Source organism: Lepidochelys olivacea (assembly GCF_965140295.1).
Source record: "Lepidochelys olivacea isolate rLepOli2 genome assembly, chromosome: 3".
Taxonomy (NCBI): Eukaryota; Metazoa; Chordata; order Testudines; family Cheloniidae; genus Lepidochelys; species Lepidochelys olivacea.
The window spans coordinates 134,759,300-134,786,265 of NC_140413.1; the positions used below are offsets into that span (position 1 = coordinate 134,759,300).

The 26,966-nt window shown below is 44.5% G+C and overlaps 1 protein-coding gene and 1 long non-coding RNA gene across 2 annotated transcripts; both read right to left on the reverse strand.

Annotated features, from left to right (window-relative positions):
* Positions 1-462: 462 nt before the first annotated feature.
* Positions 463-26,367, reverse strand: LOC311517655. Its single transcript, XR_014710752.1, has 2 exons — positions 26,042-26,367; positions 463-1,336 (listed from the first exon to the last, which is right to left on the reverse strand). It is a non-coding gene; the product is annotated as an uncharacterized lncRNA (long non-coding RNA).
* On the reverse strand, positions 9,720-15,148 carry IRF2BP2 (interferon regulatory factor 2 binding protein 2). The gene is made up of 2 exons (XM_084623015.1): positions 13,485-15,148; positions 9,720-12,920 (listed from the first exon to the last, which is right to left on the reverse strand). Exons 1-2 carry the CDS (start codon positions 14,461-14,463, stop codon positions 12,205-12,207), a joined length of 1,695 nt encoding a protein of 564 aa, XP_084479141.1. The 5' UTR covers positions 14,464-15,148; the 3' UTR covers positions 9,720-12,204.
* Positions 26,368-26,966: the final 599 nt, after the last annotated feature.

The window sequence follows — 26,966 nt, forward strand, 5'->3', positions numbered from 1 at the left end:
ATAGAGTTTTGCCTAAGTTAAGACTGTAAGATTGGGTCATAAATGTAGGGTTTTATTCAGAGCATCATTATGGCTCAATTGGCAACATTCTTGCTTCTGTCCCAGAATTCCCACCCTTGGACTCAGTCTTATCTTCCTTTCTGATGTCATAATACAATGCTGCAGCATTGAATTTTGCATGAGATACTCAAGCATAGGTCCCTTATTCATCATTTATCCCTTTGAATGCATTTCTTGTTTCTGATGCATACATGTTTCCCATGCATCTGTAGGCCTGGAGAACTGACAACACCACGATTTATGGGAGAATATTCCTTAATGTAGGCCATTATTATTGATGAGAACCCTTCCTGGAGTTGGTTTAACACCCTTTCTTCACTATCTCTTTTTAGTTGAATGTTGTTTCATCTCTTGGGATGGCCTATGTGAAATTCCCAGACAACAGTCTTAAAACCACTTGGATTGCAGTATATCTCGATTTATTAGCAAGTGACAGGAAGTCATTAACCAAAAGAAACAGTACGCATTGCATATCTGTACTGATGCAAGGCAACTGTAGCGCTTACTCAACTGCTTCCCTGTCAGTCTCTTGAGAGGAGCTATACACCCCATTGTAGGCTGGTTGTAGACATACAGCATTGTCAATATGTTTGTCTATGTATCTAACTCATTATTTGGATAATTCCAATATGAAATGGGCACATATCACATTATGCTCCATATTCCCTTGTGTTTTAATCGGAAAGAAACCTAAATGAATCCTAGGTCAAGTCCAATGAGAAGATTTAATGTGACCATAGAATACTATTATGGTCGTCACTCAGTGATACCAGAACAGCCTCACTGAAGTCAGTGAAATTGCACTGCACATAGAATCTGACGGTTATTATTTAAAAGGGTTCTAGAAGATACTGGGAGTGGGAGGTAGATAAGGAAGACATGGTGGGCAGCGCATTCACCTCAGATGATATCATACAGAATGACATTGTCTGTGTAAAATGAAAAACACATGAACTAATAATATTGCTGTTAATTATGGACTGTTTAACTCTGGGGATTAGCTATAAAATACAGAGTCTCTCATCCGCCAGGTCAAGTTCTGGGCAGGTTGGTAGTGACTGAAAAGTGTCACCAGATGATGATTCTTCAATGGCCTTCATGAAATGAGTTGGTTGGTCTCACTCCAATTCCTTGTGGAGTTCTCCAGAAAAACAAGCCTCCAAAATTGACATGCTCAGTAGAGAAGGTAGCAACCCCCAAAGCAGTTTATCCTCTTCAGGGCATATCTGTGGCACAGAATGGAGACACACACACTGCTGCAGCTCACACTGGTTCCCTGTTTACAGATAATAAATAGACAACTTCAGTTTCTAGGGCTGCCAATCTGGCATCTTTAATAAGCACTAAAATCACACACAGAAATCCCCAATCCATTACTATTAGTACTCTGAGAGATGTGGCAGGAGGCCAAGTGATTAGCTACTCAACAAGTGTGATAATTCCCAGAAAATACTCTGCCTGGAATGTCTTGCTGTTATTACGACATGGATTTCAAAAACGAAAAGAAGAAAATAAAAGATCAAAGTCAGTACTGCCCACTGACTGGTTATTATTTCCATGTGTCTGACAACAATGGAAGCTAGTTTTGATTGTGTCCAAAATTCTAAAGCTATGTTAATCCAAATAATAACTGAACCAAGATGGTGCTATTTAATTACCTCCTATTCTGTAAATACGTCATGGGAAAAAATGAATATGTTCAATTATTGTTACATTATGTTATTCTTCTCTTCCAGGAAAAGAAAAAGGTCTACACAAAAACAAAAGCTCCATCAATATAATCATACAAGGAAGTCTAATATTGTAAAGCAATGGGGGAAAATCAGTCTGTTTCATACCATTTATGCTCTTTTTTCTTCTCCTATTCAAAAGCAGGGGGCAGGAGAACAGCTCAAATGTCTAAGCTTAAATTTGGAACTACTTACCCTGCCTACAGCTTCAGATGCCAGCAGGTTTCACTCAACTCTTCATCCTTCAGAGGCAGATAAACTGAGATCCATCCCCATTTACTGTGTGAGGTCGTTTGGCTGAGGCCCCAAAAATCAAGTTCTTTCTACTTTACATGGACATTAAAGATTCCATGCCACTTTTTTTATATGAGTAGGAGACTTTTGCCTCCTCTGCTGATGTACTAAAATATATTACTATAAAAATGTTACAGTAGATTATATTATCATGGGGCAAGCAATCACATCCGGAAAGAAAGTACAGCAAGAGAAGCATGACTTAAGTAAACATTTTAAATGTTCAAAACAGCCATCTGGTGAAGGACTTCAACATTGGAGTGAGAGACTGTCAAGTTACGAAAATCCATAAAAGGTGATCTACAATGGGGAAGATGGATTAGAGCACTGTTCTTGTTTCATTATTACATGAAGTAGATCTGAAAAGGTATGCCTGGGTAGAGACAGGCACCTAAGAATGAATGCAATCCACAAAAGACAGCATGCTAGGCAGGAGCTGCCAAAGCTAGCCAATGGGAGGGGTATATACCAAGCCTCTCCCTTCTGACGGAGTTAGACACCAGTCTCTGCTTGTGATCCACAACTGGGAACCCCACTCCTGGAGTCAGGCAGCTTAGGCACCTAAATTCTTTCTGTCAAGAATGAATTAGGTGCCTGCTTCACTTCACACGCAACAATGATGAGGGTGGTGATGCCAAACTTCTAGCCCAGTGATTAGAGCGCTCATCTGGGATGGGGGAGACCCAGGTTCTACTCCCACCAGCCTGTCTGATGGGTACAAAGGATTTGAACAGGGGTCTCCCATCCCTCAGGGGATGGCTCTACTTCCTGAGCTATGGGATAATTGAGGGAGGGGGAGCTCCCCTCCCTCAGTCTCTTCTGTTGAAGCGGCTCTAGTCTGGATAAATAATTACAGAGACCATTGAAGCAGGGGGAACTGGCACCTGGGTCACCCAAGTGGGTGCCCTACTTACCAGACTACCGAGTCATTCCCCCTCTTTTCCTGGGCCCATTGACTCCTTAATTACTTACACAGAGTGGAATAGTGTCAATAAAAGAGATTGAGGGCACCTTACATCAGACAATCGCATAGCTCAGTGGTCTGAGCATGCTCCTGAAAGGTGGGGCACCCCTGTTCCAATCCTATCTGCTCCTATGGGAGAATTGAACCTGGCTCTCCCCCATGAATGCGCTAATTACTAGGATAGAAATATAAGGTAGATACTAGCAGTGCCACTGCCAGCCAGATTTTGAATGGGACCCGATGTAGTAGACAGCCTCTGAGCACACCTACTAGATCAAGCTCTGCAGGCAAAATCTGCAGAAGAGCACCTATATTCACCCCCTTAGAGTGCATGGATCACTCTAAGGCTTAGGTAGGAGACAGGCATCTAGGCACTTAGTGAAGCACCTGCTGAGAGGCAAAAACATAGGTGTCTAATGAATTTATACAGCAAAAATGTAGACATCAACTGAGTTCAGGTAGCAGCTGAGCAAGAGTTTTGCAAATTGCAGTGGGGTCTAAAACTGGGAGGGCTAGGGGCCTAAGTACCTCTGTGGATGTGGACCTTTAAATTTAAGAGAGGAAGCATAATAATATAGTTGTTAGAACAGGGGTATAGGAGTCAGGAGCACTATCTTCCATTCTGGGTCCTGCCATGGACTTGCTGTGTGACCTCTGGCAAGTCACTTAGCCTCTCTGTGTCTCAATTTCCTCCTCTGTAAAATGGGAATAATATTTACCTGCCTCACTTGGATGTTGGAAGATTAGTTAATGTTTGTAAAGCACTGGAAGATTCTCTCATGAAAGATGGAATAGAAGTGCAAAGTATTATAACTAAAACAAAGCAAAAGCCGTAGTCATAAAATAATTCATTGTACTTACAGCACTCGTTACATAAGCGTTGACAAGCAATGAAAACGGCTTGTCTACACTTAGAGTTGTTCCTGATTAACTGTTCCTGACTGTCCCCTAACTCAAGAACAATTCCCTGTATCAACAAGTCCCAAGTAATCCTCAACTGAGCTGACTACCTACATTTCAAGGAAATAGAGAACTGAATAATCAATATGGGGCAGCACCTTTATAAGGAATCCACTTCACAATAACTTATTGGTTATGCAAAACAATAAATAAATAAATGTGTATCACAGCATATAATCCCTTGTATGAATACTACTTGAAAACATACTATTTTGCTGGTCCTTAGTAATTCTTAAATTGCAGGTCATAATACAGCCATGAAGCAAAAAATAAAGGACATCCCTTAAAATACAGGCGAGTATATCATCTTACTCACAACCCCACCATGAGGTGAATGACCTACTGAAGGCCATACCGCAAGTCAGCGGCAGAGCCAGGATTAGAAGCTAGGAATTCCTGGCTCCCAGTTCTGTGTCCAGGTCATTAGACCATACCGTGCTTTGCAGAGATGACTTTTAAAACGGCCTTAAAATCGATCCAAGCATGAGCAAAATTTCCTCCGAACACATAGGTTCTGAAGGGGGTTTACCTGTGCGACTCTTCCCACCCCACCCTGGGAGATTTGCCTGATGACCCGCACTAGGTTCAGGGCAGTTGCGCGAGTGCCATGCGTTTGATCTTTCTTGGGTTGTGCAATGCTGGATTCTCCCCCTTGGAAGAAGCGGCATCGCTAGCAGCAGCCGTCGTTTACTATATTTGGTTCACCACGAGGTGACCCATCCAGATAAAGAGCGGTAGTCAACACACACGAATTCCTTTCTTGGTGCGGCTGAGGGAGGCACCGAGGGGCTGCTGGGTGCGAGGGGGGAGGGGGATTAGCACCTTCCTCGCTTGCTCGCTCTAATTATAGCTAGCGCAGCTGGTGCAGTTCCCTTTGGTGGCGGCGCGGGAGAGGCAGCCGGGGAGGGGGGCACGGGAGCTCTCAGCCCCGCGAGCAGAGGCAGCTTCCGGGGCCTGCGGCTGCTCCTCCCCATGCCCAGGCTGCACGATGAGCCAGCGCTTTGCTATTGTTATTGCACCAGGCAAGGGCTGTGTGCACAGTGACTGTACGAACTGCCTCATTCAGAAGGGGACTCCCTCCGCCTGGATTCATGGGTCAGGCACGTTTCCGTGTCTCGGGGGTGGGGGGAGGCTCTGCGGGCTCTCGCGCGCGCTCGCTCTCTCTGTGAATGGCGCCTCCCTGCTCCTCTCCTCCTCCTCCGCATGCCCAGCCTGGGGAGCTAGTGCTTTGCCATTGCAACGGGGGAGAACGAAATCCCAGCGTGGTCCCCACGGAAGTCCCCTGGAGGTGTCCCCCAGACTGCAAAAGGGTCAGGGTTCAGCCTCTGGCGCTGAGAGAGAACCACGGGACTCACAGGATGAGCCGCAGCGGGGAAGGTGAACGCGGTTGTGTAACTGCTAAGCACTGGGCGGGACTCAGCTTGCCTGTACCAGGGCCCTGAACGAGCCTGGCTCGCTGGCCCAGCACGTGACTAGACTGCAGCTCAAAAGCGCTGCCTGGGAAGTTAATTACTCACGACGCAACCCCGCTAATGAAGTTTGCACTTGCGAGAGTACTAATAAGACGCCACTGATTGCGGTGGGTACTGTACAACCACGGCACTGACTGCTACTGTAATTAAAAAAAAAAACAAACAAAAACCCAAAGTGAAGGATGTAACCAGTGCAATGATTAAACAAGGTACAGCCTCCCACTACACCCTTATTTCCTTCCCCTTCAAACAGACACCCAAACAAGACCTGAAAGTTAGGCCGAGGCAGGGTTACATTTTAGTACCTTGGATTGTGCAATGAATCTGGGTCAAAGAGGCATCAGGAACAATTAACAGAATTACAGAGATGCATGCAGGGGAAATCCAGGGTGGATGAAGAACGCCAGCGGTAGGTCCATGATCAAAGGGCAGCTGCTTTCCTCTTTCCCGATTTCTCTCTAGGCAGCTTACCTTTGTCTTGCAGGTCCTTTGGAGGCTCCTACTGCTGCCCCCTTGTTTTTTCCTACCCCGCTGCCCCAGATGTTCTTGTTAAACCCTGGATTTGTGCTGGAAATGGCCCACCTTGATTATCATACACATTATAAGGAGAGTGGTCACTTTAGATAAACTATTACCAACAGGAGAGTGGGTTTGTGTGAGGGGGGAGAGAAAACCTGGATTTGTGCTGGAAATGGCACAACTTGATTATCATACACATTGTAAGGAGAGTGATCACTTTAGATAAGCTATTACCAGTAGCAGAGTGGGGTGGGGGGAGGTATTTTTTCATGCTTTGTGTGTATAAAAAGATCTTCTACACTTTTCGATGAAGTGAGCTGTAGCTCACAAAAGCTTATGCTCAAATAAATTGGTTAGTCTCTAAGGTGCCACAAGTACTCCTTTTCTTTTAATAAACAGAAAGGCTCCAACCTGGCTCCAGGGCACAGCCTTCCTATGCACCCTCCACTCCCATCCACACACACTCTGCCTCTAAAGTAATCGCTTCCAGTGCACAGCAGAAACTGGCTTTACTGGAAATCATGCAGGGAAAAGAGTGAAACCACCAACAGGAGGCCTGCTTTTGAGGCACTGGGGAACCTCCCCCCCCATGTAAGTCCTATAATATTGGTGCTAAAAGATGTAAATTTGAGAGGTATGAGCCATGTAAAGAGCAAAGAGCCAAATGCTGGCTGAAGTAACTGCAGCAATCTTATTAAAGACCATGGCATTTTTGGTTTGTAAATGAGAGCAGAACCTACCCTGGGATTTTAAACAGGAATTGTGTGTTATCGAAGCCAGTAGCTGGGATTCCTTCTAGGGCCCCGTTTTCCCATATCAGTGCAGCAAATCCTCCCTAGTTTTTTCTGTTTGCCTTTGATCCTGTTTTGTTCCAGCACATGTATGAAAATACTCAGCACTGGTAAGTAAACAGCACTGCACACAGTCCTCCCCTCCCCCCCATTTATTTCCATTATGTAACTCCAAGGCAATTGCCATTCACCAGGGTACAATGTTATCCACAGCAGTTTGGTAACATACACAAATTAAATTTCTGAGAAAAGATACTGTAGCCCTGTTCCAACTAGCTGACACTGTAATATTGTATTTCTCTTTAGGATTTTCATTATTTCTCATTATACTAAAAGTAAGTTGTGTTTAAGTACAAATTATTAATCTCTTACTATTTTGCAATGTTATTATGTGTTAAGGATAATAAACTTTTAAAGATAGTGAATGGTAGAAGCAAGATTGCAAGTGTTAAATTGTGATAATATGAACACAGCTTACAACTTTTCTATGAACACATCTGGTATCATGATTCTTCTCCGTAGGGGACTTTGACTGTTCTACGGGGATAAATCTTCCCAAGCTGACTCAGTAAAAACTGTTCTTCAACTGCAGAGAAAGGAGTTTAGATAGTCTAGATGTGTGTTACCTATCTAAACTCAGTTATTGAAATAATGGATGTTGTACTTTATAAGTTCCCATTCCAGCTATGCAGGCCTGTTTATGGATGTTTTGTAGAAATGATTTTCTGAAGTGTATTTAGGATCTTCTAAAAATACTAGGGCTGCATTCCCCCCTTTCTCTTCCTTTTAAAAAGCAAACATTTTCATACAATTTCAGCTCAACTTCATTTGTGTGAAAAATGTATGATTAACAGTTAACTTGTACAGAGCGCATCTCCTAATAGTCTGGAAAAGGCAGTGAATGAGTTAATTCTGGCGCCCCAGCTCCAGAAAGCCTGGAATGATGAAATGGGTAAATATGTATTCCATTCATCTGTTAGCACAGCCTGACCTTGCTCTGTAACAGAGGAAAGGCGTGTCTTCTCAATCTCTCCGACTGAACAAAAGGCAAGCAAATGACTCAGGCCTTCTATAGCGTCCATGTGATTGAACATTTTCTGAATGATCCCATTTCCAGTCTTAGGAATCAGAAAGAGAAACCTTTTACACATTACCAAATAAAACTAATCTATAAATGGTCCTGAGGCACTTTCTGTGGGGACTGCCACATTGATAATATGAAACAAGAAGTGTGAAAAAACATCTTTGGCTTCTCTATTAATGTCAGTCTAGACTTTCTTTTTTTAACAAATCCAACAAACTCTGCTTTAATTTATGGTTAGAATGACTGTAATAGTAAAATGTAATCAGGAAGAGTTTTATTTAGAGCTGCAGTCACAGATAATGGATAAGAAAAACTGCTTTGGAACCTTCAAGTTGCATCTTCTAAAATAAACCCTTCATCCTGAATGCCCAGCACTCCATTTAGCACTCCTTACTCTGGCTAAACTTTGACAGAAGTAACAAGTTTTATCTTTAAGTGCAGGATTTAGGACCCTAAATGTAAATAGTTGACCAATCAAAAGATTTACTTTATTATTATTATTTATACCCTTTTCATAAGTATTAGTTCATAAAATACATGGTTGCCAGGGCCTGGTTTACAGAATGTCTCTTTAAAAAGAAGACCGCTCCAAAAACATACCAAGTTTTCTAAGGCCACCACAAAGGCCATCATAAGTCCAGACCATGGGGATGGCAAACACTATATTAACTATCACTTGGCATTTTAATCAGGCCATGGATTGCTGCAATCCGTGGCCTGATTAAAATGCCAAGTGATCATTAATATAGTGTTTGCCATCCCCATGGTCTGGACTTTTTTTAAAAAAAGGATTCCAGCCAACCTAGAATAAAGACAATCCTGCTCTCCTTCCTGGCAAGTGAAGTTCCACTGAAATCAGTGGAACATTGTTGTTGTTATCCCTGTAAGCAGGGCAAGTGGGATTTAGCCCAAGTGCAGAAGGAAAGGATCCAGGGGTACTGTTGACATAATAAACCACTAGAGAGCACATTCAAATGTATTTATACCCTTTTCTTAAGTATTAGTTCATAAAACACATGGTTGCCTGGTTTACAGCATGTCTCTTTAAAAAGAGGACCGCTCCAAAAACATACCAAGTTTTCTAAGGCCACCACGAAGGCCATCATAGTCTCCCTTATGCCATGTTACTTCCCCACCCACTAGGGGCTCTGATGGACGATACTGCACCATAATATACAAATCAAGAACAAAATGAGAGGGCTCTTACCCTTTTGCCCTCTACTCCTCTTGGAGGAATTTCATTTTCCCAATGGACAATTCGTTCTGCCCTTTCCATGTTTCAGCTCTCTCATCCCTGCTTTTTGCTTCCCTATATGGTACTAAGGACAAAAAGGTGTATTTTTAAAAAATCCTGTTGATTTTGCCACTACATCATTGCACTTCAGTGGCTGTAGACTTCCAATTTAATTTTTTCTTTAATTAAAAAAAAACAACCACTCACAGGAAGTGCATAAAGCTCCTAATATTTTATTTAATGCCAAAGATAAAAAATAGGTAAAAATAGTAGTGTGTTAGTTTAGCAGTTATAAACAACAAAAGCGGAGTGCAGGTGATATTCCAGCAAAAAGTAAAAACTTTAAAAAGAGTAATTAAAGTGAGATTTGAGAATCACACATTCTTCATTAAAACACTTTATTACTACGCAAACTATCACCTTTAAAAAAGTTTAAAAATATTAACAGTAGCACTATTGTAGCTAAAGAACTTTTTAAAAAAAGCTTTGTAGCCAAGGAAACACTAAATTGGTTTAGTGAATAACGTGATCATTGTGATGTCATAACTCAGCAAGCAACAAAATAAGACAAACTTAGTTCAACTGAAATTTGAGAAATAAAAAGGGCATACTGGTTTCAAGCACTTTTGTAATAACGAAATGTCATCATGTGTATTAGAATCAATTGAGATATCGGGCCTAGATGTCAGAACAGGTATAGTAACTTTTTGACATTTCTTTTTCACCTGTGTTGTCTGTGTACCATCACCTAGTACAACAAGGCCTGAGAATTCCCACCCTTTGAACTACTTTAAAGAATAAGTCCAAAGATGCTGTTGGGCCACAATATACTGACACACTTCCTCCAGATAAAAGATTAAGTGAAAGGTCTCCTTGGAGAGCCACAAAAATGTCAGTCAGACCAGGAAGCAGGATATGCTTGAGTAGCGGGAAAAGTTACCTTCCCACCTCACGTCAAGGTGCTCAAAGGTGAACAGTTGGCCAACACAGCAGAGCAATCATTTCATGCAGTTTTTAGTAGGGATATCATTTTATCAAAAACATACGCACTCCATACTATGAGTTACTATGCCAAACAACTCTGAAGAACTTGTTACCATCTATCGGCTTGAAATCCATTTTTTAATAAAGTGCTAAATACACATTTACAGAGACCATAGTGTTCCAAAGTATCCTTTACAGTTGTATATATGTGCGTTTTTTTCCAACTTGTCTGCATGTTTACATAAGACACCAATCTGAACTATAGGTATAATTTTAAAGCGTAATATTGACTCAATGAATTGGTTTACCATGCAAGTCTGTATTTAATATTACATTGACCTGTAATAAGAAACATGTTAGTGGTGTGCTCATTGAAACACTTAATAAAAAAATGACTATGGATGTGCAGTCTGAGTTTCAAATATTAATAATGACCATTAAAAAAAATCTTCCCCAAACGATCTACTCTGCATTAAATAGCAGCCTGAATATGATCATAACACTAGATTAAAAAGCATCCCAAACTGTTAAAGTTAGTTGAACAGATTTTTTTTTTCCCTAAAAAAATTGGAAAAATTATATTATTTGCCCCAGGGATGAGAACTTGTAGTCGTGTTTCTGCCCAGAACAATTGTTTATGACCAAGTTAAACACACCTAAACATCAGGGTTTTTGCAGTGTTGCTAATGAACTAAACAGCACAAAAACATCACTATAAGACTTAGCCATTTCTAGTAATGATTTATTGATTAAAAAAAAGTCTGCTTGCTGATTGATGCAGAAGCTTGATCAAAAGAAATGACTTTACAAAGAGTACTCCAAAGTAGTTTAAAAAGGCGGGGCATGCCCCTTTTGTGAAACCCTAATTGCTTTCATTCCACCAGTTTATTTTTTCATTTTCAGAAAAGTAGTATTAGGTTTGTTTTAAAAAACACACATAACAGAGATTACAGGTTTCTTCCACCCACATTTGGGCTGTCACTGAAATGCCCGAAGGCAATCCTGGCAGCACCTCAGTTGCTTCTGTCATTGTACCATCTTGTACCTGCCACTACCTGGAAATATGATGTAAGAGATAGTTAACAATACCAACAGTACTATAAGTAACTCATAAGCAAACTCAAAGTCCACCTGCACTATGTGCAAATTAAAAAAAAAACAAAACAAAAAAACCCACAACTTTAGTTTTCCCCAAGCATAAATAGTATGTGAGTGGCACTAAAACAGCTATGGATCTTTAAAGATGGCAGTGCTATACTGGTGTATACACCAATACAGTAATTAAGTTTATTACCAAAATTCTGCATTAACATTATGTAATCAATGAATAAATGCAGTTCTGTAATCTTACAACCAATCACGTGAACTGTGGTCAACTTTGCCTTTTTTTTCCTAAAAGGCAAACAACCCAGAAATCCCTAACTCAGCAGCGCCTCTCAAACATCTCTCAACATCCTACTATGAAGGCAACTTCCTTCTAGAAACAGAGGGGAATTGGACTCAGTCTAAAAAACTTGCTTTTGCAACAAGAGAACAATGTTTCAGAAAGAAACCACTTGTGCTTTCTAATATTCACCTGCCTTTCAGCTGTAATGGGGACATCCCATTTCACCCTATCAGTCTTTTTTCCCCACTACCATTTTATATCAAATCTGCACGCATCCAGCTTTACTCTGAGCAAGGCCCAAAAATAAGGAATCACAGACAGTAAGGCAATCTTTACAATGTCAGAAAATGTATTTGGCATTTTAAAAAGAAACAAGTGCATACAAATACAGCTAGAAGCATTTCTGGTTTGCCAAGTGCTCTCTAAAAAAAGCAGCGCAAGTCACAGCCTACATTGAACAGTAACTGTCACCAAGGAAGCACAACAAATAGTTGCTAATAACAAAAAGAGGAAATGCCTTTAAGTACATACCTTTTGTCTTCAAAAAAATATAGAAACACAATGTATTCAAAAAAATCAAAATTATACAGCCATGTTTTATGAAGTCTACATTTCCCTTGTCTTGGAGATATATATATATATATATATATATATATATTTATAGATATATACACAATTCAAGCAGTTTTAGTTACAGGTAATGTTGGGTTGTGAACTGGAAAAAGTCACGAGTCTCTCTCTTTTTTCACTTTCACATCTCCTGCAAGAATGGTCGCAATCTCCCCCTGCATGAAAGCCCAAGGGACATTGGAGCCCACCAGAGGGCATTTCTCCCCACTGGGACAATACACCTCGCCACTAGCTCCTTGCTGTTTGATGCTTTGTCTGGAGCAAGGGAAGCAGAACTTGTGGGAAGGGACTGAGGGACACTGAACAAAATGGGTGTCTTCCAGGCGCTCGTGGCACAGGGTGCAGCACAAGGGAACACTGGCTGCTAGAGACGAGTCCGGGAGGCTGGCAGGATGCACCGGCTCCAATCCCCCAGCAGTGTTTGTCCCCTGACTTGGCACCTCCCTGCTTGGACCCAGCCTTCTTTGGTTCATAGAGGACGGAGAGGGCGGGCTGTTGCTATTCCTCCTGGTGGTGGAGTGAACTTGGTTGGCATCTTTGGAGGAGTGGTTGCCCCCTGCATTGTCTGCTACTAAAATGAGCGCAGCCATAGGAGACTGGCCATTCTGGGCTGCTTCAGGCGGTGTGGTCCGGTTGGAATGAGGCGAGGCAGTTGGTGGTGGTGGGGACATGAAAGACGTAGCAGTCATGGACATTTTCATCCCTTCTGATGAGGCTGGCAACCAGGGTTGTGACTCTCCATTGATCTTAGGCGGTCCAGCTTCACCTTCTGGTTCTGGGGAAGGCTTCCTCTTCCTCGCTGCCCGAGCCCCTAGCAATACAAAGGAATGGGGAGGAGAAATGTGTAAGGAAAAAAAAATAATAATAATAAGCAATCAGATGAATGCAGCTATAAAGGAGTTACAGCTACACACATCAAGCTTGAAAAGGCTTCCATTTTAAATGAATACACAGCCAGGGCATTGCACACAAATACCAATTATACAGTATGACGTATGCAAATGCATACACACAACATGGCACACAGCCAAAGTATGTGTGTGTGGTCTATACAACTTGTGCATGTGCGCACTCACCCACCACTTGCAGGCATGCAACCTGCAGAAGCACACCCCTACAGCGCAGCTAGTAGGCGAAAAGGTTACTGGTGCCTTCACTGCAGCTCCTATGGCGAGGACGTCGCAGGGAGGGAAAGCCCTCTCCCTGTCAGTGTCTACCCGCCAGCCCTGACTCATAGCTCTCTGTTGTGCTGCTTCAGCACATGAACACGTTGCCGCCTAAGCAACGGTGCCGCGCTAGGCACCAGGAAGTGGAGTTAGGAGGTCGGAGTTGGCTATGGGGGGGTGGGGGGGCCGACACCCTCTTTCCCCCTCACCTGCTTTGGCCACGGCCCCGTTGCTCTCGTACCCCAGCAGCCTGCTCCCAGCCATGCCGGGCTCCTTCTTGAACTTGCTCTCAAAGGGCACCGCGTGGCCCCCGTGCTGGTGCAGCGCCAGCAGCGTGTCCCGCACCGTCTTGGGCTTGCCCAGCCACTCCTGCTCCGCTCCCCCGCGGCCCTTGCCCTCGACCCCCAGCTCCTCCGCCGAGCCCCGCGGCTGCTTCTCCTTGCTCTCGTGCTCGCCCGCGCCGCCGCCGCTGCTGCTGGAGGACACCGAGCCGGGCCGCTTGTGCCCCAGCTCCCCGGGCGCCGCCGGCGGCGGCTGCTGCTGGGAGACGGAGACCTGCATGGGGGCGGGCGCCCCTGAGATGGCGGCCAGCGAGGCGGCGGCGGCGGCCCGGCTGCTGATGCTGATGGGCGCGGACAAGGAAGCTCCGTTCATCAGCGGCACCAGGGTGGGCGGCACCGTGTGTGTCCGCCGCGGGTTCGGGCTCTGCCGGTTCAGCTCGGGCGGCTCCTCGGGCTTGGGGAACCCGTTGGGCACCAGGATCCCGTTCACCTGCCGGCTGCCGCCGTACTCGGCTCCCAGGCGGGGCGGCTGCCGCTCGGAGGCGGCGGCGGCGGCCGCCAGCGGGTAGCGCTCCAGGGGCTGCGGCTGGGGCCGGGGCACCGCGTCGCCCGCCACGGCCGTGTGGTTCAGCTGCTGCTGCTGCTGCACCAGGATCTCCTTAGCGCTGAGCGGCGGCTGCTTGGCGTGGGGCGGCGGCGGGGCCCGGCCCTCTTGGAAGCTGTGAGCCCGCTTCAGCTGCCGCGCCGTGTCGATGACGAACTCCACCCGGTCGGCCCCCTCGTAGTTGACGCAGCCCCGGCAGACGGGCTCGGTGAAGTCCCAGATCATGGCCCAGGGCATGCGGGGCAGGTCGCACAGGTAGCACGACTGCCTGCGGGAAGCAGCCGCCACCGCCGCGGACGACATGTCCCAGCCCAGGGGCAGCGAGCGCCCCCCGCGCGTCCTCCTCCTCCTCCTCCTCCAGCAACCGGAGACCAAACGGGCAGGCTCCGGCTTTGCAGCTGCCGCAGGATCTTCAGCCGATTGCCCGCCCCCTGCAAACAAGCGGGCTCCTGGGCGCGGACGCCTCCCGGCTGGAGTCACTGGGACGCGGGAAAGCGCATAGCCCCGTCGCTGCACCCTCGGCTGCCTACTCCAGCGCGCGGCTCACTCCGCCTGTCCCGCTCGCTCGCTCACTACTGCAGCCCGGGCGCTCGCTCTGGGGCGGGGACTCCGGCAGCAGCAGCAGCAGCCGCCGCCTGTGCGCTCTGCTCCAGTGACTCGATTCTTCGACAGTGCCTCGAAGCGCCTGCGCGCTGAGCGCCCTCTCCTTTGGCCGCCTGCTGCTGGTGCTGCTCCTTGAACTTCTGCCAAGAGTCCCAAGACAACAAGAGCTGCAAGAATAGCCAGCTCCCTCCTAGTCAGCCGAGGGTGGGGGAGCGGCAAGGGCTTGCACATGTGAATGGGATGCAAATAGGGGTCTTTTCGCTCCTTCCCCCATCTTCTTTGCAGCCTAGGAAGTGTTTGTGAAGTGCTCTGAGGAGAGAAGTGCTAATTATGTCAGGCAGGGTTGAAAAAAATCTTTTTATTGAGCAAAAGTGTTTTTAAAAACAATGCCACCTTACTTGATTTAAAAAAATATTTTATAGGATGAATTTTGTGATGGTTGATTTTTGGCTGGAATTTAATCTAACCTTTGTTCTAATCCTGCCTCTGACGCTAACTCGCTTCGTGGCCTTGAGGAAATCACTCCGGGCCCAATCCCTTTGACTTCACAACTTTCCCAATTTCCCCCCTCTGTTAAAAGGGGTTAATAATACCCAACAGCCAGGGGGTTGCGAGAGTTAGTTATGTGTACAGCGCCTGGAAGAAAGAAAGCGCTAAGTAATGTAATTTCCTTGTACATGTATAAGGATTGTTTTTTCATTGCCTTAGCCGAGGTAGAAGACCATTATAAATGCAATTGCTATTTAGCTCTTCTGGATTTGTAAATAATTGTTTCATTTGGTTCGGAAATGGGACATTCTAGGTTTCCTTGTCATTTGCAGCCGCAACCCTTCCATTTTCTAGTGCAGATTAGCAAAGAAACACAATCTCTCTCCTCCCCAACCTGCGGACATTTTTTTCCCTTCCTTCTTCCGCACTGAGAATTCCAAACAGCTCGTCTGACAATTGCAGCCAGTCAAAAAGAGAAAGGGATGTTGTTCTGTTCATTTGTCATTTGCACATGAAGTCATCATTCAACCCAGAAGTAGTCCAAATATATAGAGAGAGCTGTGTGTGTGATTGTGCAGAGTAAACAAAGTGGAAGCTGTTCTCTCAAACTCTTGCTTTTGGGTCACCATTCCCACAGTGCTGCTGCTGAGTTATGTAGGTTACAAAGGGAGGGATGGAGGAAGCTGAGCTCTAGCCTCTGACGTCCGCATTTTGTTTCAGGGCTGCAGCTGCGCCCTTTGCGCAGACTCGGTGAGGGACGTGACTCTATGCAATTGGCACTTGAAACCTTATTAAACGAAACGCACATTCCAGGGACAGACTCAGAGAGAGAATCTACAGCCAGCACCGCCGATGCCCCGTCACAGCACTAAGTACCGCCTCCCTTGCTGCTATTTCTGGGCTCTAAAAGCTCCCTCCCACTGCCAGGCTTAACTTTTACTTAACGTAGCAAGAAGAGCAGCGTGTACAGTACACAGGAATGGGTGTATGAGCCGCAATCTATACTGTAGTACTCTCTCCCTTTGCACTGACAACCAGCTGAGGCTTTTGTTACTCGGGCGTACCGCTGGTCAGTAACTGAGACAGGCTGGCATGAGGCTGATTTCCCACTGCAGACTATGTTGCTGTTGGGAGATTTGTTACTGCAGAACCGACTGGCGGAGGGCATGGGGTTGACTTGTAATTACAGTCCCAGCTGGGCTTTTTGATGTTTTGTCCTTTGCAGCCCACATACACGATACGTAGCGTGGACACAAGATATTTTCTTGGAGCTAATTAGTGCGATGTCATCAAAGCGAGCAAGTAAATAGATATCATGTCCTTGCCCTATTTGCAAGCGAATGCTTTCATCCAACTGCAGAGTTAAGCTTGGGAAATGACCCCCACCCCCCACCCCCGCCCCATCGTCAAACTCAGCTTATCTGTCAAGTTTTCGAGCTCCACTTTCTTTCTTTTCTTTTTCGAGAATCAAACGCCGTAGGCCGCTGTCTCTCAACACACCCCACCCCCAACCTTTCTTCTTTGGACTGGAATGAGCTGGCTCTGTTGGACGAGGCGAGTGTAAATTATATGATCTCCCCTACTGGCTTGGCCAGGGGGGTGGAATCTTGCTAAGGTTTCTACCGTGCTGCTGTTGAAAATGCCAGGTGCCTTGAAAGGTTTTTTTTTTAAAGCGCGCGGGGAGGGGGGGAAATAAACCACCCTCGGAGAAACAATTGTGTTGATCTTATGTCACATGAAAAACCCTGTTCTGAAATTACACAGAGGATATTTAATCCCAAAACTGAAGCGTTTTTTCATGCAAACGCCGCATGATTCTGCTCTGGGGGATTTCCAGAAACGGTGCCGCTCGCTAATGCGTCTTCCGACAGTGTCATTCCCCCCTACAGCGCGCGCGCGCCGTGCAACCGGTGTTGATGCAAAACCCGCTTCCCCCCACCCACATCAGTGCAAGTGCACCGAGGATTTTGATGCAACGCCGCTCATCCCCGAACACACCGTGGAACTAGGGGTAATACTTCCCGAACCAGTTGCAGCCGGTGATAACGCAGATCCTCACACACGCCACTTGCCCCCGAGGTAATGCAATCTGTCCCTTCAAGGGTTAAGCCGTTCCCCGCCCGTAAATCCTTCCCGAGTGAAGCAAGAGTAATGTAAACACCGCCTTGCACATTCACTCGAACCAAACCTTGCCCTTTTGGGGCTGCCCCGTCAGCTATAAACGAAATTCAAAAACATGGTCTAGTTGTAGGATCTCTCTCTCCCTCTCTCTCCCACACATAAAAGGAGAGAGTTTCTTTTAGTTTCCCATTAATCATCTGTTAATATTTTCAACTTCATGGGTATAGGAGCCCAGCCCTAGTGACTTTCCTGAGGTTAGCTTGTCAATGAAATGGCTAATTTTTGGACTACACTCCTGTCCTGATTTTCCCCCCCGGGGCTAAAAGGGTTAACACGTCTTGTTTTCTGCTTCACAACAGCTCCCCGTTCATATTGTGTCAAATTCTTTTAAAGGTACTTTTTTTTTCCTTCTAAAGAAGCTTTATCAATGTATACTAAGTAAACAGATCCTTGTTTTTGCCTTCCACCCACTGCCCTTTCTCTCCAGACTGAAATTGGATTCCTGCCAACCCGGCTGCAGAAATTGCTGCCGACACACTCGCAGAGGAGCGCAGGGTTTCTAGGGTGAGGCAATGCGTCTGCGATTCGCAGAGACAAGGCAGGAATTGTAATTGTACTTCATCATGTGATGACTTATGAAAGAGGAAGTTAGGATGTTTTAGTCACGTACTCCTTTGCCCTCTTGCTTAGCCTCTAGGTTCTTTGAAGGAAAAATTGCATGTATTTATATATGTTGGTTGGGAGCCAACAACGAGTGTTTGTGCATTTACGATCATGAGCAGTTTGCGGTGTTAGTAAAGGCGGGGGGGGGAGGGGGGAGCAAACCTTTCAGCTGTGGCAGGCTTTAAACTGGAGGGCAAAATTGCGATTACTTTCCCCCCCCATAAGAACCAGAGCTTGTTGGGAAAATCAAGATGAGCAATTTTAAGTTTTTAACTATCATTTTATCGCTTCCAGTTAACTCTGGAAAAATGGGAGAGAAACATTACAGCACTCGTGAAAAAGCTGCACACGATTTTCCTCAAACAGTGTCTAGATTAAATAGAAAATGTGGGTTTTATATCACGTCCTATAAGCTCCCCAAACCTGATCATTTCATGGCCTTACTAGTATGGAAGTCAAACAAAGGAGATATGTTCAGTTCTTTTTCTTTCTTTCTTTTTTACAGAATCTAGCCCATTGGGCTTAATCTATCTAAAGTACCCATTGTTATGTTATTGTAATACTATATAGAAGAATAGCGTTACTGCTAGTGGACACCTACTGGTGGTTTGTGGTAATGCCATGTTGCCTGCAGAGAACTGTTGAGGGCTTGCTTTACTCACAGTTTAATTGATTTCAGTAGGACTGCCTGTGGGTGCATGGTGAGCAGGATATGGCCCATTATAAAACAATATACCCTCAATTGTGCATAGTGAGACTGTTATTTCATCAGTGGTTTCTGCTGACGTTATTGAATTATTCGTTTGCACCACTAGGGGGTGCACACTTCATAACTGTAGGTCAAGCACCATCCTCCCTCTTTTCCCCCACTTCCTCCTTTGTCCCCCATGCCAGGGGCTTTGTTTGCCCCCATTTCGCCTTCACCCCCTACCTGGGTTTACTATTCTCTCCTCCATGTCAGGCACTGTGTGTGCCCCCCATTCCCTCCATGCTCCAAACTTCTCCCCCCCATTATTATTTCTTTTCTATTTGTCTGGGAGATATGTAATGCAGAGTGTCAACATGGTAAGTGGTATTGGGAGGATGGGCAGAGCTGTGATGGGGAGGGTGATAGTTATGCTGGAAGGTGTTAATGGTGCCATCAATTGTTGAGCTATACAGAATTTAAAAATCCATAGGGTTCTCTCCATTGAGAACTAAAATATTCTCTGAAATTTTGTAATTGATCCAATGCTGTGTTCAAAAGTTTTCATGTACTACCCAAATAAACAGAAATGCCACCAAGTTGAGTGTAGAGCCTCGCAAGTTGGGCCAACTAAAACCTGACATTAAAATACAGCCTTAATTTATGCACATTTTTGGGTACGCAGTTATTTTGCATTTGTGAGAACTAGGTACTTCAGTTTAAAACTTAAGGCCCATTCCCGAGGGTTGCCAGGTGTCCGGTTTTCAACCAGAACACTCAGTCGAAAAGGGACCCTCCCCAGCCTGGTGAAAATGAGGGAGCGAGTGAGGGTGGGTGGGGGAGAGCAAGTGACAGAGGGAGGGGGGATGGACTGAGCAGGGCAGAGCCTTGGAGAAGGGGCGGGGAAAGGGTGTTTGGTTTTGTACAGTTAGAAAGTTGGCAACCTTTGCAGCCAAAACTCCCATTGACTTACTGACATTTCTGCCTTGTTATTATTCTTGAACGTGCTAGGTTGCTTGAAAGGATTAGAAAAAGGTAAATGTAAGCTGACTTTAAAAGTGATTTACTTATTGAAGTACTGCAAGATATGTGCCAAATGATTCAGAAGCTAAAGCAACCACAGGGACTTGCCTATAGATGGCCACTCACTCTGCTTAGGAGAGAGGCTGTGATGGCCATTTTAGAAACCTTAGAAGTTTTGTTTTTCATTTAAAATACCATGTTCTTCTGTAAAAAAAAAAAAACAAAAAAAACCCCCAAACATTTCTATTTACAAATTTTGAAATATACAATTCACGCTGCAGCAGTAGTGAGGCAGCAAATGTTACATGCTGTTCATTCAATTGAAACTAATCCCTAAGGAAACATTTCAGCAAACTTTTCTAGTGAAAAAGAAACATCCACTGCGGAGACAAATGCCAAACGGTCCTGAAGGGGCCTCATTGTGAGGGAAGTTGAATTTGGTAAAATAACAGCACAGCCAAGGTTAAAATGAAAAGTACTACATTCAAAGATGCAGCTTAAAATAGCCACACTGGACTTGCTGCTCTGTGTCACAAAATGCCTGTGAGATTTTTAAAATAAATTTTTAGAAAGTAAAATCTAGGTCACATCCTGCCAGCTTTAGTCACTGACTTCAGTGGAAGTACTGACAAGAGTAAGTCTTATCTTATTATGTCCTTTTCTAATAGCATAGCAAGGACATAGGGCCTGATTCAAAGCCCGCTGTAGTCAGTGGTTTCAGAGTAGCAGCCGTGTTAGTCTGTATTCGCAAAAAGAAAAGGAGTACCTGTGGCACCTTAGAGACTAACCAATTTATTTGAGCATAAGCTTTTGTGAGCTACAGCTCACTTTGTGGGAATCTTGCCATTTACTTCAATGAGCTTTAGAATAGGCCCATAGTGAGACCTTCATCCTGCAAACATTTATGTGCGCTTGTAACTTTATGCATGTGAGTAGTCCCAGTGAATTTAAAGCCACATGTGATCTTAACTGTTTGCAGGATCAGGGCCTAAACACACGTGCTGATCTTCAAACATGAACACTACCATTGATTCCCATGGAACTATTTGTGCTTAAAATTAAGCACGTGTGTGTGTTTACAGGATCAGGCTTATATTTTAAAAAGCTGTTAATAATCATCACTATGTTGGATGTTTCTATGTATTGTACAGCTATTGTTCATAATGGAAGCTAACTGATGGTAGCAGAAGTTAAAGGAGACGCTGGATACAAAATAAAATGCCAAAAGGCGAGATTAAGGTCATCACACTAGCTCAGTTTGGAAGAAAATGTGTCAGAGAATCAGAAAAAAATCCAAACAGAAGTTTGATGTCAGCTTTTTACTTTATATGGAACCCTGGTATTGACTCTTTGAAGCTTGCTATGAGGGACTTTTTTGGAATAATTTCTTAGTGGATATAGGATACCATGTTTGCAAGACATTTATGAAAAGGAAACATCAGGAAGGCCTTGATACGCCACTTGTCCACAGATAAGGCCTGAAATATGGAGATGCTAAGTCTTTCCTTATTTTGTTATGATTTTTTTATGGTTTATTAATTTTTTTATGATTTTTCCTTTAAAAAAGTATTCATGCATATATATGAGTATGCTAATTTTCAGGGAGATACAATGTAAAATAACTAAATGCCCAATCCTGCAATGTATAGCAGACTACTGTGCGCCTGCTGAGGTAGTCTGCAGCAAAATTTGTAAGAGCAAAATGCGTTTGTTGGAGAGAATGGAAAATGTTAAACCTTTTAATTAATTTTGTTTTTAATCCAGCAGCTGACTTTTTTCATTTTCAAGTAGCACAGTTGAAAAATCTAGCAAAATGACCTTATTCTTCTGTGTTAGAGAGTCAGCTGCAACAGATATTTACAATGTGTCTTGCCAGGAAGGGACAGGATTATGAAAATACTAGAGAAGTTCAGAGGTTACTACAATCCAATTAAAAATAGAGACTTATAAGCAATGTTTCCAGGTGCCAGAAATGAGGACAGTTGATAAGTCAAGCTCCTAACAGTTTTTCTCAGATTGATAAATAGGGAATGTCACATTCTCTTATCCTTACACTTCGCCTTGCTCCTCTGCATCCAAAAATGCAATCAACAAATAGGATTTGTTGAGATCTGAAAGCGGATGGAGTGTACCCTGGCTTTGGATTTCCTGATGTGAGGGGTGGAGGGACAACGGTGACCCCAGTGACCCCTTTTAAAAATAAACAGGAAGTCATGGAATCTGTGACCCCTCTATGACATAGCTGTAGCTGTGTTCATTACTTTATACCCACATTAGTTCAATAGGCTACTAAATGCCCCACAGAAAATGGAAAAAGGACAAGAATTTCACAGGAAGCCTGTTACAAACTGAGACCAAAACACAGAAGTAAGATTATCATTTGGCAGGCGCAATTTTTTTTTTGTTAAGAACTCCTAGTTTGGCCTGAATACAACTAACAAACAATTAATCTTTGTCCCAAGCCTACACCCTATCCTTTGTCAAAATACTATGTAGGACATGAAATTATTGAAAGGAAAAGACAGAATCCATTTAATGGCAGTCAGGGACAAATATAAAAGCTGATTATGCTCGACCAACACAAATACAATATCCAGGAGCAGTTTATGCCAGTACGTTCCTAAAGTGTTGTGGAGATTTCAGGCTTTGCAACACTTTGTCCATGTGGATCCTTTTTGAACAGAGACCCTCACATATAATAAAAGTCTAAAATCATAGAATCATAGAATCATAGAATATCAGGGTTGGAAGGGACCCCATAAGGTCATCTAGTCCAACCCCCTGCTCAAAGCAGGACCAATTCCCAGTTAAATCATCCCAGCCAGGGCTTTGTCAAGCCTGACCTTAAAAACCTCTAAGGAAGGAGATTCTACCACCTCCCTAGGTAACGCATTCCAGTGTTTCACCACCCTCTTAGTGAAAAAGTTTTTCCTAATATCCAATCTGAACCTCCCCCACTGCAACTTGAATATCTGAGCCAAGGCCAAAACCCTCTCAAGGCTTGTGCCAGAACCATTAACGCTGTTTGCAGTGTGGAGGTTCCAGTATTTCCAAAATGTCCCCCTGAAGCAGTGAAGTTGAGCTGGTTGTCAGCTCCACACCAGACCAGCTAGAATGAACATGTTCCTCCCCATTGGCCTCTGTATATGGGCAGACTCAAACACTGCACAGAGTACAGCAATTTAAACCTTTAAAGGGACCACCATCAGCTTGAAATCTAGTCCAATTAAAAGAAAAGTTAAGGATAGTTTCAGGTACTACCCTTGGCCTTGTTTCTCCCTGCCAATTTTTTTGTGGTTTTACAATCACATTTTTCTATTTGTTTAAATGTTGGTCTCTCTCTACCCATTGAAATCAATGGGAGTTAGACACTTACATACAGTGCTTAAGTTTTGCCAGGGCTTGCCAGGCTGAGCCATGGCACATCTAGGCTTGGCAGTTCATAGTCCTGGCACCTCTGGGCTTGCTGCATTAATTATGAATGTAAAAAAATTGCTTGAGCCCCAGTACCTCTTTCATTACACATTAAGCACTGCTTACATATGTAGAGGATTTGGGCCTAAGTGCCCAACTCACTCTTTAAAGTGAGGCTTAGACTTCTAAATCAATTAGATACTCTTAAAAATTTTACTTGAAGTGCTGTCAAATAGACAAAATAAATTTAAAAGACAGAATTGTTATCCCTGTTCTCCTTCAGTAATATTACATAATGTGTGCAACTATGATAGGTAAAAATATTCAGCTGTTAAGGCATTTCATGATATATTTCTAACTTCTGAAAACAGCTACTACTTCATTGTTTCCATCATGCTTTTTCCAGTTTAAAAAAACCACCACAGTAAGCACTCTTGCTCACTTTGACCACTGTAAGGAGGCCACTGATAGGAATTATAATTAATACATGCAAAATTAATAATGATAACTAATGATATTTTGCACATTACCAGTATATCATAATAATAAAGATAATGCAGTTAACTTAGCTGCATAATAGCCTGTCAGGTATGTAGGTGTTAGTCTCATTTTACAGATGAGGAAATGGAAGCACAGGCAAATTAAATGACTTACTCAAGGTAACACAGAGTATTTGGCAGAACTGGTAAAAAAAACAACCCTCAGATCTCCCAGTTCTGGGCTTTAGCTATAAGATTATGTCACCAAGGATGGACTCTCCACATCACTTGTTTCCCCCTATATTGGGTTTGCCTGGAGGACTGTGCGCAGATTGTCCTTGCATTAGTGTCTGTGCAGCCTCAGTACCTGTACGTCAAAAGCATCTTCATATTTACTGTGTGGAGGATTGAATTAGGTGTGCAGGGTAGGCTCCAGGATTCACTTTTATTCAGTGGGCTTAACGTGCCATTTGACTGGTGCAGAAAGAAGTGCTGGTGAAAAGCGCTAGGCTGACAGCCTTAGGACTGAACCCCTGTATCAGTAACACAACTACATGGTGGACACATATTTCCACAGTGATTTACCAAGATCAGTAAGGGTGAGAGAGTAGTGCAGTGTCTATGCCTTTTCATTCATTAGCTTTTCCTCAGAGACTGCTATCAAGAGTAGCAAACTGTAGTGGAGGCCAGAGTAGAGACATTTTTTATGGTGGGGATTTTTGTACCTGAGGAAGTGGATTAATGCCACCAAACTCGTTCCACACAGGGCATCAAACAACTTTAGAAGGCAATAACATCTCAACATTAATGACCTGAGCTGGATTTGAATTGCTGACCCACGGTGAAAGGCTGTGTATCTCATTACCAATCCCCTGAGTCATCTACTTCCCTTCCACCAGTTACTAGTATTGCTAAATGTAACACCGCACACATTATAATTAAGAAAAAAAATTCAGACCAAATAAAAAAATGTTTGGAGCTTCTCAGAAACATCTCTGTAATAGCTGCTGCCTGACTCAGCCTTCAGTTAAAATTTTTGTGTGTAATTACATAATATTAGTATCCCGAGGAACCATCTCTGGAGGGGGACACACCCGAAGAAGAGGGATTCAGCCAATTCCATGGTAACACATCCTCCCTTTCTTGATCCAGGGATCAGTATGGCAAAAGGGACTTTGAAATGAGCTGGCTATGAGAAGTGTGGGAGTGATACACATCGATCCCAACACCAGTCCTGTGGCCTCCAGCTGGATTACCTTTCCAACAAACTCTCCCCAATGAAGTGCACGCCACAGCACAAGGCCCCAACTGGCCAAGAAGAATCCTGACTCCAGGATTCCGGGTGAGAGCAAAGAGTGTGTGCATCTCTGCTCTCACCTGCACTAGCTAGAGCAGGATTTAGCCCATATTATCCATATTATATATTATATTAGTAGTTAGGGCGGGATTTAGCCCATATTATATAGTATGCCGCACACACACCTGTTAAAGGAACATTATTAAGGCTGCGAAGTCAAGCATTCAAAAGATAGGAAATGCCAGAATTCAAGTTGCCTGTGCAACCTTAATTTGGCTCCTTGTGTGTATGGATTATGATTCAGTCTTTAATTATATGATCACATACTATTCTGTTCCTGGGACCCCAGCTTTATTCAGTGCATAGAATGGAGGGCGTTCACTTAATGAACAGCTATTCAATATTTGTTTTCTGCTAATTGTTCAATATGTGGCCCTAGGATTTATTTACAGCAGACTATTCAAATCCTGCTCTGAACACAGAATTATTAACTTTGTCATGGGCTTTTGTATGGTGCTCACTACTATAGTATCTCACTACCTCACAAACATTAAACCCCCGTGAAGTGAGGAAGGGGAGTCAGGAGCGGCAGAAGATCCCTAAAGGTGAGGGGACCACAGGTGCCCAAACCATGGCCCCATCCTTCCTGCGGCACCCCTTCCTCCGAGGCCCCACCCCTTCCCCGAGGCCCTTCCCTCACACCACCCCTTCCCCTGAGGCCCTGCTCCCATGCCACCTCTTCCTCCCAAGACCCTGCTCCCCGCTTGCTCCTCTCTGCCCCCTCTGCTTAGTCGCTTGCCCTTATGGCGGGTAAAAAGTGGGTGGGCCATGGCCCGATTGGCCTCCCCTATTCTGGCACCCCTGGGTGGTGGTGTCCCCATTTTACAGAGAGGGTTCTGATGCAGAGAGATTAAATTTGGGTGCCCAATTTGAGATAATTAGTACCTGATTTTTCTGAGTACTTAACATCATATACATTTCATATGTTCAAAAGACAACTCCCATTCACTTCAGCAGCAGCTGTGAGTGCTCAGCACTTCTGCAAAGCAGACCTTTGAGTCCCAAGTTGGATACCCAGAAAATAAGGAACACAAAATTAGTGATTACCTGTGAAAAGCTTTTTTTAAGTAGTTTGCCCAGCATCACATAGTAACTGTGGCAGGAGCAGTGATAGAATTCAGTTCTCCAGGGCAGCATTCAGTTGTCTTCACCATGAGACTCTTTTCTCTTCCTGGAATCCTCCACCTCATTCGCGATACACCCTGGCCCGGATCCACAAAGGAACTTAGGTGTTGCAACACTCAATGTTTATCCAAAGTGGAACAGGTTCAACAGGAGAGACAGAGAGACCCACATCAGAATATCCCAGTGGCGAGGGTCCTCACCATTTTAGTGTGCTGGCATAGACACTGACTTTCTAATGTGCCAGGGGATGCTCCCCCCAGCTGTGCCCCAGGCCCTGCCTCCACTTCACCTCTTCCCCCAAGGCCCCACCCCACCTCTTCCCACCCCACCTCACCCTGCCCCGCCTCTTCCCACCCAGTTCCACCCCCTCCCCCACAGCTTCCTGCCCAGTTCTGCCTCTTCCCCTAAGCGTGCCCCATCTTTGCTCCTCCCCTTCCCCCCAGCACTTCCTGCACGCCACAGAACAACAGAGCCATGGTGGGCAGGAGGCACTGGGGGGTGGAGGAGGCGCTGATAAGGAGGCTTCCCGGTGGGTGCTTAATACTCACCAATTTTTTTTCCCGGTGGGTGCTCCAACCCTGAAACACATTGGTCAACATTCCTCCATAGCGTTACTCTACTGAAACTATTGGACTTACACCGGGGTGAAATTGGCCCAGTGAGATCAGAAACAATGCCATTCAACACAAGGTCAAAAGGTTATGTAGCTAACAGATCACCACAGCATTTGAGAACATCATGCTTGCTTGGCTAGAGCTGGAATCCCAGTCCAGCATGTCTAAACTACTGTCTGTAGTGTGTGTACATGCTTAAGGAGAACTATGTCACCAGGAGTCCAACCTTTTGT

Coding starts and splice junctions, on each gene's coding strand:
- IRF2BP2 (XM_084623015.1), bottom strand. CDS start 14,463: ATGTCGTCCGCGGCGGTGGCGGCTGCTTCCCGCAGGCAGTCGTGCTAC. Junction 12,921..13,484: donor CGGGGCCGTGGCCAAAGCAG/GTGAGGGGGAAA, acceptor TTGTATTGCTAG/GGGCTCGGGCAGCGAGGAAG.